The sequence below is a fragment of the Spea bombifrons genome, chromosome 6 (genome assembly GCF_027358695.1).
Source record: "Spea bombifrons isolate aSpeBom1 chromosome 6, aSpeBom1.2.pri, whole genome shotgun sequence".
In the NCBI taxonomy this organism is placed as follows: Eukaryota; Metazoa; Chordata; class Amphibia; order Anura; family Pelobatidae; genus Spea; species Spea bombifrons.
In genome coordinates, this window is record NC_071092.1 from 15,286,121 (window position 1) to 15,301,969 (window position 15,849).

General features: G+C 40.4%; 1 protein-coding gene across 2 annotated transcripts in view; it reads left to right on the forward strand.

The window, feature by feature from the left end:
- Nucleotides 1-15,849, forward strand: part of FIRRM (FIGNL1 interacting regulator of recombination and mitosis) — a 52,315-nt gene that overhangs the window by 17,952 nt on the left and 18,514 nt on the right. For both annotated transcript variants that reach the window (XM_053469404.1, XM_053469405.1), the window contains exons 9-14: nt 303-383; nt 3,868-3,932; nt 4,125-4,273; nt 7,051-7,180; nt 7,311-7,488; nt 12,204-12,286. In XM_053469404.1, the coding sequence (XP_053325379.1) occupies nt 303-383; nt 3,868-3,932; nt 4,125-4,273; nt 7,051-7,180; nt 7,311-7,488; nt 12,204-12,286 (686 nt within the window). The remainder of the gene's footprint in view (nt 1-302; nt 384-3,867; nt 3,933-4,124; nt 4,274-7,050; nt 7,181-7,310; nt 7,489-12,203; nt 12,287-15,849) is intronic.

Consider the following 15,849-nt stretch of genomic DNA (forward strand, 5'->3'; position numbering starts at 1 on the left):
CTGATCATTGATGTATTGAGATGCATCAATTTTCAGAGACACAGCAACTTACAGAATAGCATGGTGCCAAAGTAGCTGTGGTACTGCATCTTACTTTATGGATGTAGAACATGTTATTAGTGTTAAACTAAAATTCCCATGGCAAACATCGAAGGTAAGTAACTAAAACGTGTTTATTGTGCCATACTTAAAACCACAAACTGCGCTGTTTACCAATAGTTTTTTTTCAGAACGTGTAATGTGGCTTTGATGTAAGCGTACAGTTTGTCTACAGTATTTTTGAAAATGTTTGTTTTGTTTAGGAAAGCACAGACCAAAGGTTATTCCAGAAGACGACAAAGCTGTGTCGATTCTTTGCAAATTCTTTAGTGCACTACACAAAGGTAAATATATTAGAGCTGAAACAACGAATCGATAAAATCGATAATAATCGATAACGGAAATCATCGATAACGATTTCCGTTATCGATTAATCGAGTGATCAATTCGTTGTTGGAGCACTCGGCTCCTTTTACTTACCTCCGCGAGCGTTCCCCGCTTCTGCTACACGCTCTGCAGTCTCCGCCTTCTTTTAGCTACGTGACGGATGTGACGCGTTCCGGAGGTAAGTATTCTTCATGTCTATGTGCACGGATCGCACAGAGCCACTCGCACAGAGCGAATCGCTCTGTGCGAATGGAGCCACTCGCACAGAGCGGTTCGCTCTGTGCGAGTGGCTCCACTCGCACAGAGCGGTTCGCTCTGTGCGAGTGGCTCCATTCGCACAGAGCGGTTCGCTCTGTGCGAGTGGCTCCATTCGCACAGAGCGGTTCGCTCTGTGCGAGTGGCTCCATTCGCACAGAGCGGTTCGCTCTGTGCGAGTGGCTCCATTCGCACAGAGCGGTTCGCTCTGTGCGAGTGGCTCCATTCGCACAGAGCGGTTCGTGAGTGTGGGTGCAGGGCAGAGTGGGGGTGGGGGTGCAGGGCAGAGTGGGGGTGGGGGTGCAGGGCAGAGTGGGGGTGGGGGTGCAGGGCAGAGTGGGGGTGGGGGGTGCAGGGCAGGAGACTGGGTGCAGGGCAGAGTGGGGGTGGGGATGCAGGGTGTGAGTGTGGGTGCAGAGCAGAGTGGGAGACTGGGTGCAGGGCAGAGTGGGGGTGGGGATGCAGGGCAGGGTGTGAGTGTGGGTGCAGGGCAGAGTGGGTGCAGGGCAGAGTGTGAGTGTGGGGGCAGGGCAGAATGTGGGGGCAGGGCTGGGTGCAGGGCAGAGTTAGAGACTGGGTGCAGGGGCACAGTGCAAAGTGCTGGGTGCAAAGTGCCAGTGCTGGGTGCAAAGTGCCAGGGCTGGGTGCAAAGTGCTGGGTGCAAAGTGCCAGGGCTGGGTGCAAAGTGCTGGTGCAAAGTGCTGAATGCTGGGTGCAAAGTGCTGGATGCAAAGTGCCAGGGCTGGGGCAAAGTGCTGGGTGCAAAGTGCTGGGTGCAAAGTGCCAGGGCTGGGTGCAAAGTGCTGGGTGCAAAGTGCTGGGTGCAAAGTGCAAAGTGCTGGGGCAAAGTTTCTTGAACAGTAATAGTCCACCTCTTTTCAGAATGTTTGGGGTTATTTTGTTTCATAAATATTGTGTTTGGGTTCTTGTACTTTGAAAATATTGTTTTTTATTACATCATAACAAAATAAGAATGTTAATGTAAATTTTAAGTTGTTTTTTAACATCCAGTTCATTAAATTCTTTTAAATAAACGAAAAATTTGCATATTGTTTTTTTTTATCCGATTAATCGATTAATCGAAAAAATAATCGGCCGATTAATCGATTATTAAAATAATCGTTAGTTGCAGCCCTAAAATATATAATGTGTTAACTGTTGGAGGCACCCATTGAAATCCAATTGAAGGTTTTGTAGCTATTTAGTGGATTTATTCACAAAAGGGAGTTTCCAAGATAGTTGTTATTTCACGTCACTGATTTCACTTTACATTGTGAATAGCCATGCATGGTGATTTTCAGCTCCAATAATAGCTTGGGTGACCCTTTTGTAAAGCATATTTAAATCACCGAGACTTCTTGAAAGTTATCTCACGTGACTGAAATATGCAATTTGCAGGGCCACCTCTTGCAGATAAATTAGCCAATATTGGCCCCTATAGCATAGAGAATGATGGAATTGGAAACCACAACTCCTTCCAACATCTGCTTTAGTGAATAAACCATTTTATATAAGCAACTTCAGAGTTTGTATGTTATGGGGTATATTTGAACCATTGTTTGTAAACATATTAGTGTGCAACTGATTTCTTGCATGTCCTATTATTTAAATTTCTATCTTTGTGTAAACAAGAGAACTATTTTGCGTTAATGATTTAACCCCCTTAATGACTGGCGTGTCTGGCACAGCATGGCATTGAATAATCTTAGAAAGCGTTTAACAGACGCTTTCTTCGTTTAAACGGTGTTGCTTTCAGCAACACTGAAATCTGCTCCAGAGACACTATGTGGCTCTTCTCCAGAATGTCAACGTCCACCTTATACATATATATGACCGTCGTATACAAAATTTAAAGAGAGCTTTGGAAGAAATCAATGATTTAAAATTAAAAACAATTACAAACATGTAAAAAAAAAATGTGGTAAAAATTTTTTATAATTATCCAGTAATGTCACCATCAGGGGAACCATCCAGTTCCAACAAAATTGTTAAAAAAAAAAGTCCAAATCAACAAAAAATTTAATTAGCACTGTATCTGTAATCCTGACATGGAAAAAGTTAAGATACTAGCATTTGAAATACCCATGGGGTTTGACCACATGTCAAAATGGAGGGGAAAAAACACATGTGGGTGTTTCCCAGCGGTGTGTAAAAAGAGCTATAAATTCATACCTAAAGTACGAAAAAACTACTGCAAATTATTTGAAATACCCTTGGGAAATAAGGAAATAATAAAAGTACTAGCTTTTGAAGTACCTTGGGTGTCTAGTTTTCAAAAATATATGGTTTGATGGGGTAAATTGAACCGACTGGCTTCAAAGATGTCCCAAATAGGACATGGTGACAGGATAACAGAGTTTGGAAAAAAATGGTTTTGAAATACTAAACGGCTACTTGTATTTGTTGCGCTGTATTTTGTACAAAAAAAAACATTGGGGATTTCTAAACTCAGGACAAATATTAGTATCAGTTTTCACCATATTTTTATTTTTTATAGGAATTTCGATGATTAGATACCTTTGATAATTTCCAATTTTCTATACTTTGTTTTATAAAATGTGAAATTTGAAAACTCTATTACTTATCTACAAAAGCTTATTAAAAACCTGCTAAATAGAGTCTACTATTTGTCCTGATTTTAGAAATACTGCTATTTCAAAACCATTTTTTTCAAATATGGTCATACAGTCCCCATGTTCTATTTGGGACATCTTTGAAGGCAGCCACTTCAATGTGCCCCTATCATACAGAGCTTTCTACACCCAGGCACATCAATTGTTGTGAATGGGATGTTTTTCCCTGATGTTCATGGCATTTCAATTGTCATCAAGGGGTTAAAAGAAAATGTTGTGTGCTTATCAGTAGCTTCATATTTTTACAAGAATTTTAAGTTGATTTATATGAATGCACACGTTTATAATATTGCATCATTATGTAAAACATAGTGATTTGTTTCATAGATCTGATCCCCGTTTTTAAACTACAGTACTGAAGTATATTATTAGAAATTACCAAATTGTTTTTTTTTTTATTTTGTTTATTGAGGATTTCAGCAATTAGGAAATATTGTAGTTCAGGTAAAACCTAATACACTAGAACATGAAAAATAGAGGTTGAAGCCTCAGGAAAAGGGATATAAGAAGGGTTAATGCCTATAAAAAACTAATTGATCATACTCTTTCATAGGAGTTCATGCCTTTCTTGTCTCAGTCATGCAATCGCCTGCATCAATTGTATCTTCAGGTACATAGGTAAGATTTATACTGGAGTATTTCTGTTAAAAAACATTACATAATTTAAAAATATGCACACTTGAACTTTATTTGCATTGATATATTTACATGAGGCTTTTTTTTAAGCAACTCATTTTATTGTAAAGAGGGTTAGATGACCCATAATTATATGATCAATGTGTTTTTAACTTGCTTTGTTTTTCTTTCCAGCATGTTTCCTCCTAGCTTGTATGCTGTTTCCATCTCTGAGGCTCATAAGAATGAAATAGCCTGTGTGTTCTTGGTGGCTTTTGAGCCACTTATCCTCCAACTTCTGTCTTTTAGTCCATTTGTGGAATCAGTTTTGAATGAAATATTAGGTAGGTAAATGTTGGATGTGCTATTAACATATTTCAGTAAATCAAAGGGGAAATTTCCCTTAGAATGCGTTGATTTGGCTTGTATTATTGTAGTAGTGCCCACATTTTATGAACAGCAAGACACTTTTCATTGTAGTAAGAAAATTGTTTATTTCATCTGAAATGTACACACGAAACACAAATCCCATTACTTAGCTGCTGATTTAACAGAGAAACATTCATGGCATCGGGATCAGTGAACATTCCCATTTTTCCAGTTTTTATGGAAATTGACGCAGCTTAATGTCTCAATATACTCTAAAACATAACAAATTGGACATAAAAAAAGAAATCATAGAACAGTTTTCCTTAACAAACGGTAATTCATTTTTTGACTCATCAAAGTAGTCATTTTTGCAGATATAACAGCCGCACTCGTGGCTTTCTTCCCACAACAAAATAAAATATTGTTCTGAATGTTCTTCCCAACACTGTTGCAGAAGTTCCCACAAATGTGTCGCACTTTTCAGTTTATACCAAACCAGCTTGATGGGGTTTAAGATTGGAGACTGTGCTGGCCATTCCATGATTTGAAGCTTACTGTCTTGTTCTTTTCTTCTAAGTTAGTTCTGACACATCCTGGAGGTATGTTTTTGGTCATTATTTTGCTGTAGCATGAACCCCTGACCAACTAGTCGTGTACCAGAGTGTGTTGCATGGCACTGCAGAATACTTTGGTATTGGTTCAGGGTGCCACTCACTCCCACTGCTGCCGACTCTGGATCCAGCAAAAGATCCCCAGACCATCACGCTTCCTCCTCAATGTTTGACAGCTGGTGTCACGCACACAGGAACAATTCTTTCACCTACTCGATGGAATACAAAAACCTTGTGTGATGAACTGAAAATCAAATTTTGATTCATCGATTCATTGATTCATATGACCTTCTTTCCAGTCTTCAGTAGTCCATTAGCGGTGCTTCATAGCCAAGACAAGCCTCTTTTTCTTATTATATACCATCTTAGCAATGGTCTTCTTACTGCCAGTCGACCATTCAAACCAGAAGCTCGAAGTCTTCTCTTCACAGTTGAAACTGACGCTTACTTAGATCAGTCTGAAGCTGTGCTTGAAGCTGTTGTGCTGTGAGCCATCTTTCACGTAAGCTGTTGACTCTCAGAGACTTGTCATCTGATTATGTTACGGCTTTGAGTCTGCCAGACCTCTTCCTGTCAGTGTTTCCTCCAGTTTCCAAGTGCCTTTTGATAGTGTAGGAAACTGTACTCATTGACACATTGGCTTTCTTTGCAATGTCTCTAAAGAAAATACCTACACATTTAAGGGTTAGATGGTCTGCATGTCTTTCTTTGTTAATTGCATTTTTGCCATTTTGAAAGCACTGTACTATTTGCTGCAGTTCAATACTGTCCACATATTGCTTAAGAGGCTGTAGTAACAAAGTCTATCCCAACACTGCTTTTATATAGACAGAGGGCTTGTATGTAATCAGCAAAGGTTGGGACACCCATAGACATTGTTAGTATAAAGGCTTTCAATGCTTAATTTATTTACATTACTGCATTACTTCTTCCCTGAAAAGGCATTTTTGTATAAATCTGATATTATTATTTCAGTTTATGTTAACCTAAACATTTTTCCAACCTCTGGCTGTTTACTGCTTACCTTTGTACCATTTCAGGTTATTTACTGGACTTGAACTGCGTAAATTTCAATAAAAACAGGAAAAATTAGGCTGTTTAACCGGTAGTGTAGTCAACTTCTGTACAAACTGTTAAACTGCAACCTTCTGAAAATAACTTATTTGCTTGATTTTAAGTCTTGTAATCAAGGTCGTCATTTATTTAGACCAGATCTGCTGCACAGCCGACTAAGCCTAGGGGGTTGTCACGCACGCTGTCTCATACTCTTTCAAATCCTCTCTGTGTTTTCCTACCTTCAAATAGAGGTCTGACTATAAGACTAAGATCCAGATGACCCACAGCGCTTCAGGGGACCTGGATACTCCTCTCTGGTAACCTCCGCTGCTGCTGGCACTTCTGCCGTGGCTTCTATGACCGAGCTGTGGCGTGACATGACCTTCCGCTGCTCCATCATAGAAGCAGATAGGAGGATCCCTCGCAGTGCTGCAGAGGACATGGATCCTCCTCTCTGGCAGCCGGTGAATGTCTGCGCGGTGCGCAATGACAAGCTCCACTTCTGCCAGCATTTCTGCCGGGGCTTCTATGACATGACCCTCCGGTGCTCAGTCATAGAACCCCCGGTGTAACGAACGAGCAGCAGAGGTTGTTTACTCGCATCGCCCACTAGACACCAGGGAGTCTGAAGTACAAGTCTGGGGAACATTGGTGAGTCGGGGGGGGGCGCAGAGTGACATATGGGGGAGATATGGCATTCCTGTAGGCAGAGTGGCAAATATGGGGTATAAGGCATTTCGGGGGGGGGGCAGAGTGGCATCTAGGGGGTTTAAAGGCATATCAGGCAGAGTGGCATAAATGGGGGCAGGTTGGCAAATAAAAGGAAATAAGCATTTTTCTTAATCATAGTTTTTATTAAATATGAAAAATAGTTTACGTGTGAATTGATATTTACTAGCAAAACATTTTTCCTTTAGGATAGACTTATATTCAGGCTTTTTCTTTTTTCCTAAAGTAATATTAAAAATTTGGGGGGTGGTCTTATAATAAGGGACGTCTTAAAATCGAGCAAATTCAGTACTTATCGATGATCTGGCTACAGCTGTAAAGTAGTTTGTTTTAAAATTGAATATTCTTCTCTCCAGAGCTTCCTCCAGAACATGTTTTTCCACAGTGCTTGTTGCTTATCAACATAATGGACAAACTTCCCTCTCTGTCTGAAGATATACTCATGTTGTGGTATACAGGGAGCAGACTTCCAGAGGAATCAAACCGGTAATAATTCCCATGTAGTGCCACACTGAAGCAGATATTATGTATGTTATTATGTATGGTATTATATCATAGAACTTTTGTGGTTGTACCATAAATTCTTTAATTATACTTTTTTTTCTTTCTTCTAAAGAATGTCAATACTTAAGGCTGTGTTCCAGACCTTCACATTATGCTCTCCAGAACTCTCAATGCCCCTTGTTTTGCAAGAGGTGTCACAAAAGCAAGAGACTGTCACTTTCTATCAGTATGTCTGTGTCCATCTGTGTGCTTTCATCATATCACTACCACCTGTTCTCTTTTCTGAACTGGTAAGTGCAGTATGTGAATGTTTACATAAAAAGGGAATATATAATGACTAATCATTTAATGGCTCCATTGTGCAAATTGTTGCTGGTGCAAAAAAAAACAAACCTGGTGTTGGTTTGGTTGTGTTTTGATCTGAACATTTAATCACTTGGCTGTAGTTTAGGCCATCAAGTATTGTAAAATTCCTTAATATAAAACATGTAATTTACCTTAATTTGAAACACTTAGAGGTGCTGTTCTACTTAGACAATCCATTAACCCCTTAAGCTTTTGCGGTGCTTTTCTTTAGCTGTATTTTTCTTTTCTCCCATTTCGTGTACCCACACAAGTTATATATTTCTTTTTTTCTCAGGACAAGAAGGGCTTTCTTCAGATACCATTTGTTTGATCATATCATCTAATTTCCTATAACAAAAAAAAATAAATATATATATATATATATATATATATATACACACACATACCGTATTGACTCGGATATAGGCCGCCCCCGTATATAGGCCCCACCCTAAAAGTTTGGTGCTTTTTAAAAGAAAAAGTTTTTTTAATAGACATGCTGCCACTCTGCCCCCCCCCGAGATATGCTGCCACTCCCCCCCGAGATATGCTGCCACTCCCCCCCGAGATATGCTGCCACTCTGTCCCCCCCCGAGATATGCTGCCACTCTGTCCCCCCCCGAGATATGCTGCCACTGTCCCCCCCGAGATATGCTGCCACTGTCCTCTTCCTCCCCCCCGAGATATGCTGCCACTGTCCTCCTCCTCCCCCCCCCGAGATATGCTGCCACTCTGCCCCCCCCCATTTACCAGAGCAGACTCCCGGGTGTCTTGCGGGGCCGGCGGGGGACATCTACGCAATACGCGTATACAACTTCCGGTGCCGGCACTCAGCGGATGTGCCGGCACTGGAAGATGTATACGCGTATTGCGTAGATGTCCCCCGCCGGCTCCGCAAGACACCCGGGAGTCTGCTCTGGTAAGTCTTGGGGGCAGAGGTAAAACGCATCGTGCGGACGTTCACCGGCTGCGGCAATGCGCGTAAACAACCTCCGCTGCCGGCACGTCTGCACGATGCGCTTAGACAACCTCCCATTGAGGCACCCCCCCCCCGTGGGAAGTGATGGCAGGGGAGGCTGTCTGAGCGTATCAGAGAGTAGGATACGGGTCCCCTGCACCGCTGCGGGGGATCTGTATCCTAACCCTGCTGCCTGCCTGGCGCCCGGAACTGCATGCCCCGGCGCTAGACCCCGAATATAGGCCGCACCCCCACTTTAGAGACTTAAAGTGGGGGAAAAAAGTGCGGCCTATATTCGAGCCAATACGGTATATAATTAATACATTTTTCTCGCTTTTTGGCCTGAGTTTAGAAATACCCAATGTTTTAAATTTATGGTTTTTTTTGTTCCAAACCTGGTCATTCTGCCCCGTGTGTTATTTGAAACATCTTTGAACCTGGCCACTCCAGTTTACCCCATTACACCATTTTTAGTAGACATCCCTTGGATATTTGAAGTGCTAGTATTTTGACTTTTTACACTTCAGAATTTTTGTGAAGATACACCGCTAATTTTAGCGCTTGCTCATAAAAATAAACTTTTTATTTTTGTAATATTTTTTTTACTTTTTTTATATTTTGTTGGAACTGGATGGTTCCCCTGATGGTGACATCACTGCGTAATTATTTTTAAATGTTACCACGTTTCAATTTATTTTTTTAAGCAATTTTTTTGCCTTTTTTTTTTATTATTTTTTTTATATTTACTAATCAAATTGGTTAGAAAGCTGGGCTCTATTGACTTGCATCATTGAATGCAGTACCTGTATTCACCCTGCAGGGGCACCCCAGAGTTCTCAGGAGGGTCTGGAGAGAGCCTCTTGGAAACATTTATTTTTTGAAAGGACGCCACCATCTTGCGAGAGGCAAAATCTGTTGCAGTGGTGCTTGTGACCACTCTCCGGAGCGATCACAGTGCGTCCTGGGGTGGGTGTTCGGTCCCACTGAATGCCTCAATCTCAACCGAGGCAATCAATGACCCCTGATCTCGTTGTTGCTAAATGCCTCATTGGTCGTTAAGTGTTTTGGCGTGACGTGCCTAGCATGTCACTGGTCGCTAAAGGGTTAATAGAAATCTATAGTATGTTAAGAAAATAAACCTTAGTAAAGATTCCATTATTGTTTCCTCTGAATATTTAATCACCTAACAGAAACATGTAATTGTACACTCCAGCTGTCATGCATTATAACGCTTATCATAGCTGAGTTTTTGCTTCCTTGGAAATGCTTGGAAAGTTCTGTTTCCTCCATTTTTCACTGTGAGAAAATGTGGCCTTTAATAATCTATGACACAAAACCTTTTCTTTTCCTCTCACTGATTTCTGGGCCTAGAAAGTTTTGTGACTACAAATTCAGGATAATTAAAAATGAAACCGTATTGGTCCGAATATAGGCCGCACTTTTTCCCCCCACTTTAAAGACTTAAAGTGGGGGGAAAAAGTGCGTCCTTTATTCGGGGTCTAGCGCCCGACGCCCGGGACATGCAGTCCCGGGCGCCGGACAGGCAGCGGGATAAGGATACAGATCCCCCGCAGCGGTGCAGGGGACCCGTATCCTACTCTCTGATATGCTCAGACAGTCTCCCCTGCCAGCACTTCCCACGGGGGGAGTGCCGGCACGGAGATTGTCTAAACGCATCGCGCAGACGTTCACCGGCAGCGGCTTTAACAATCTTCCTTGCCTTCACACGGGGGGAGTCCCGGCAAGGGAGATTTTATAGCACATCTTGCAGACGTGCTGGCAGCGGAGGCTGTTTATGCTCGCATCGCCGCTGCCGGTAAACGTCTGCGCGAACAATCTTCCTTGCCGGTACTTACCACTGCAGAAGTGCCGGCACCGGAAGTTGAATATGCGTTATGCGTAGATGTCCACCGCCGGCCCCGCAAGAACCCGTGGAGTCTGCACCGGTAAGTCTGGTGTGTGGGGGACATCTTGGGGACAGAGTGGCAGCAAGTAGGTAACACACCACAATTGGACAACAAAAATTAGCAATATGACTTGGCATGATAGGAGTGTGATTGCTAACAGCAATCACACTCCTATCATACCCAGACAACCAGTAAATCCTTGTACCCAGGAATGATGGGACTGTGCTTGCTGTTGGCAATCACACTCCTATCATGCCAAGTCAGCCAGTACATGCTGGTACAGGGTGGCTGTAAGTGATGTGCAGACCCCATATTGCTGGCAGCATCAATACACAAGGGGGGCAGCTAGCTATGTTTCAGCATGTACTGGCTTACTTGGCATGATAGGAGTGTGATTGTTAACAGCAATCACGGTTCCATCATGCCTAGGTTCCAGCACTTACACATCCATGGTATCACACACACATACACTCATTCATTCATATACTCATTCATTCACAGATTCATTCCCTCAATCACGCATAATCATTCAAACACCCTCCCCACCCCCTTACCTGCACTGCAGCTCTGGATGCCGCTCACAGACTTCAGCAGGGGGCGCGGCCTCCCTCTGCGTTCTATGGCACTGCACAGAGGAAGCAGGACTGGAGCAGAGTCATGTGATGTCACGTGAACTCTGCTGGGTTCCGCTTCCTCTGTGCACTACAAAAGACCCTCCCACAGGTAAGTAGCAGGGCTCTTGTTGTAGAGAAGACAGCGGCGGTAAAACGTAGGCGAAGACGAAGACACACACCACGAAGATCTTCGTGATCGTCTTCGCCTACTAATCTCCCCGGTCCCTTCCCCTTCTAAATTACCTTATCTTCGCGACATCGCGGCAGTTCACAGAAGCGGAAATCCGTAGGTTCGCCGTCAGGGGTTACAGGCCGGTGCGAATGAGCCTATTGGTCGCATGCAGGGACCTCCTCTGGCATCAACCAATTGGTTGATGCCAGAGGAAGACCCTGCAGGTGACCAATACTTGACCAATATCAAATCCTAATATTTGAATAATATCAAATCCTAATAAAACTTCCTGTACATAAAGTCCTTGTAGTATTACTCATATAATAAATACACATTAAGTGATGTTTTAAAAATTATATAAAATGGGTATAGTGTGACCTAAGAAGTGTTTTTTATGAAAATTATATATCTATATTAATGTATCAATCTTAAGGAAAAGTTTGGAATCTTGATTTAAGCCATTAGGATCTTCATGCTATAGATGAATTGCATCTTTAACTTGCCTGGGTGTTTTTACCTCTCCAGCTTTTATTTATTTATTTTATTGCCATGAAGGATACATCATTAGGGTTACTGGTATGTTCAAGAAAGGGCTTTGGGACACTGTGCCTTAATAATTTCTTCTTTATATTATTACAGTGCCCCCAATTCTTATTTTTAGCTTTCTAGTGGTCTCATCTATGTATTGTATTTCCAGCAGATATATGATGTTGGTAGAATTACAATTTAAAAATTATTTGATAAAGAGTGTCTTGGCGTTATGAGATAAGTTCCTGGATTTTACTTTGTGTGGTTGCAGCGCACCTGTCCACTTTTATGTTATATATTAGGCCCTCCTTATTCTGTAAGATGTTTATGAAAATGAAGGGAAAAGCCCACAGTATGACCCGATATTGTTTGTTTTTGTAAAAACTGAACTGTTGTTTTTTTTTTTTCTTTTTAATTGTAGAGAAGATCCTTGGTTTTTTTCTTTATAGAAAGTTGAGCATCTTTGTTCATTGTTTCTTAGGAATGTAGCCTGCTCGATGGTGTTCTTTGTTGCAGTATGATGACATCCCTCCTTGCAATGGATGTTTGGTGTTTCCTGGCCCGGTAAGGTCATGATTAGTGCGATAATGGCTAAAATGCATTTATAACTGAAGAATAACTTTGTAAACATACAGTATACTTTGGTTAGGTCTTTATCTGGTTTGGGAATAGGAGTTATGATGGCTTGTAGCAGATGAAATGCTACAAGCCATCATAACTCCTATTCCCAAACCAGATAAAGACCTAACCAAAGTTACAAACTTTCGCCCCATTTCATTAATAAATTTAGACATAAAAAAATTTTCTAAAATTTTAGCTGAAAGATTGAAAGAGGTAATGCAAGACTTAGTATACCCAGACCAAACGGGCTTTCTTAAAGGGAGAAATGGACAAGACAACACGCGAAGAATTCTGAACCTTATTTACGAACTCCAAAACTCTAAATCAACTGCTACATTAATAGCCCTTGATGCCGAAAAGGCTTTTGACCGGGTTAACTGGTCTTTTTTACAAGGAACATTAAAAGCCTTTGGTCTGGATGGAAACTTTCTTTTCAACACACTAGCCTTATACACAAACCCCCAAGCTAAAATTTCAGGAGCTAATTTGGACTCTAACTATTTTTATATTAAGAATGGTTCGAGGCAAGGATGCCCGTTAGCCCCCTTGCTTTATATTTTATACATCGAACCTCTAGCAGTAATTATCCGACAATCAAATAAAATTAGAGGAATAACAACTGGCCCATTAGACCATAAAATCGCATTATATGCGGACGATATTCTTCTTAGTCTCACGTCACCTGAGACCTCAATCCCAGAACTGATAAAATGTATAAAAGAATATAGTCTTTACTCTAATTACAGCCTCAATATACATAAGACACAAATTATTAACTTTAATATGAATACCTCTCAAATACAAAATCTGAAAAACGAGATTCCATTCTTCGAAGTATGCCCATACATTATCTAGGAATTAAAATCTATAATAATCTTTCTGATCTAATAGAAAATAATTATAACAATCTCCTAAAAAATTCAATTATCGATATGGCAAAAATTAGAAATATCCTGGTTTGGAAGATTAAATATATTAAAATCTTATGTTATACCCAGAATAATTTATTTGTTTAGATCCATTCCACTTTCAATTCCTTTAAGAACTTTAAATCAATTTGAAAAATTGTTTCTTTCCTTTGTGTGGTTAAATAAAAAACCAAGAGTATCACGTTCCATCTTAAATAGAAACCTATCACAGTCCGGACTTAAATTTCCTAATTTACGATCTTTATATGAAATTTGTATGTTTGGCCATTTCATAGTTTGGGATTCAAAACGTGATTCTGACCTTCCTTTGCATAAATATGAAAGTTGGAGGTGTGGTAATCTGGATTTATTCCAATATTATTGGCTTAATTTTGAAAATATAAAAGATTTGGATGTTGCTAACCCATTAATAATAAATGTTCTGAACAACATGCTCAAGATTAAAAAAAAAAATATTTCTAATGATTCAAGTTCATCCCACACACCTATTGCCTCGTTGAAATTTTTTATTAAAGATATTGATTTTACAACTTGGCATTTACAGGGAATTTATAAAATTGAAGACATTTGGTCTCCTTCAGGATCAAAATCTTTTGCAGAACTTCAAACCAAATTTTTTCTCCCAAATAAAGAGTTTCTCTCATATTTAAAAATTGTAAACTTTATTAAAACTAAGACCTGGCACTTACCAACCATTCTAGATAAATTTTTAGAGAAACATCCTAAACAAAAAATAATTTCTAAAATGGGGACTTTGCTACAATACTCAACTATTATAGATAAACCTACTACTATTCAAAAATGGGAAATGGACTTAGATATCTCATATGCGGCAGAAGTATGGTACTCTGCTTGGAACAGTTTGAGGAAGGCAATTCACTGTATTAATTTACATGAACAATATTTTAAGTTAATACATAGATGGTATTACGTACCTACAACTTTACACAAAATCTCTACCACTAACTCCAATATATGCTGGAGGTGTAAACAATTGCCAGGCACAGCAGCCCATATATGGTGGCAATGTGAAAGATTAAAGTTATTAAAATCTGAAATCACAAATCTCTATAATTGGATGTTTTCACAACAATGGAGTTTATCTTATCAATCTTTTTTATTCCATATCGATATTTGAAAAACAAATCTAACTTAAATTTAGTAATTAACATTTTTGCGGCTGCAAAAATCTGTTTAGCACGCAATTGGAAGTCGGAGGATACTCCAACTTGGTCGCAAATAATGAACCAAATTGAATACCAACACAAAATGGAGAAACATTTCTATAGCTTATATAAGAACATACAAAAATATGACGAAATTTGGACACCGTGGCGAGAACTTGTTCTTTCAACTTCAGATATTGTAATCCTTGACAATTAAGACTTAACAAATATATATACTTTCTTTTCTTTCCTAATCCCTGTTACATCAGGGCTAATACATCTGCCCTTAGTTCAATCTGCCGTATAATGTATAATGTATGATTGATAGGATTTTGACGAAATATAATAAGGATAAGATTGTAATCACCTTGAATATTATGACTTAATCCTATGTGTCTGATATGTTTGTCATATGTGATGTAGTGTCATAAAATTTTGAAAACAATAAAATATCAGAAAGGAAAAAAAAAAAAAGAATAGCTACAATGTATTCATTAAATTATTACAGAAAAAAAACCATACAGTATATGGACATAAGTATTGGGACACACCTCTTGATTATTGCATTCAGGTGTTTCAATCAGACCCATTGCCATATAGATGTATAAAATAAAGCAGCTAACCGTGCAGATTGCATTTACAAACATTTGCGGAAAAGAATGGGTCATTCTGAAGCGCTCAGTGAATTCAAGTGTGGAACTGTGATAGGATGCCACCTTTGCAATAAGTCAGTTTGTGAAATTTCGTCCCTGCCAAATATTCCAATGTAAGTGGTATTATTGGCAAGTGGAAGTGTTTAGGAACAGCAGCAACCAATTTCTGAGGCACAAGATGCGTGACAGTCGCCAACGCTCTGCCGATGCCATAGCTGAAGAGTTCCAAGCTTCTGGCTTTCTATGGTCGAGCAGCTGCATGCCGCCACTGGACTCTGGAGCAGTGGAAATGTGTTCTGTGGAGTGACAAATCACTCTTCTCTGTTTGGCAGTCAGATGGGTGAATCTGACTTTGGATGCCAGGGGAACGTCATCTGGCTGACTACATTGTGACAACTGTAACGTTTGGTGTAGGAGGTATGGGGCTGTTTTTCAGTGGTTGGGCAATGCCTCTTACTTCTAGTGAAGGGAAATCTTAATGCTTCTGCACACCAAGACATTTTGGACAATGCTATGCTTTCAACTTTGTGGGAGCAGTTTGGCAAAGGCCCTTTTCTATTCCAGCATGCCTGTCCCCCACTGCATAAAGCAAGGTCCATAGAGACATAGTTGGATGAGTTAGGTGTGGTAGAACTTTACTGGTCCACACAGAGCCCTGACCTCAACCCCACTGAACACCTTTGGGATGAACTGGAATGGAGATTGTGAGCCAGGCCTTATCATCCAACATCAGTGCTTGACCTCACAAATGCTGTACT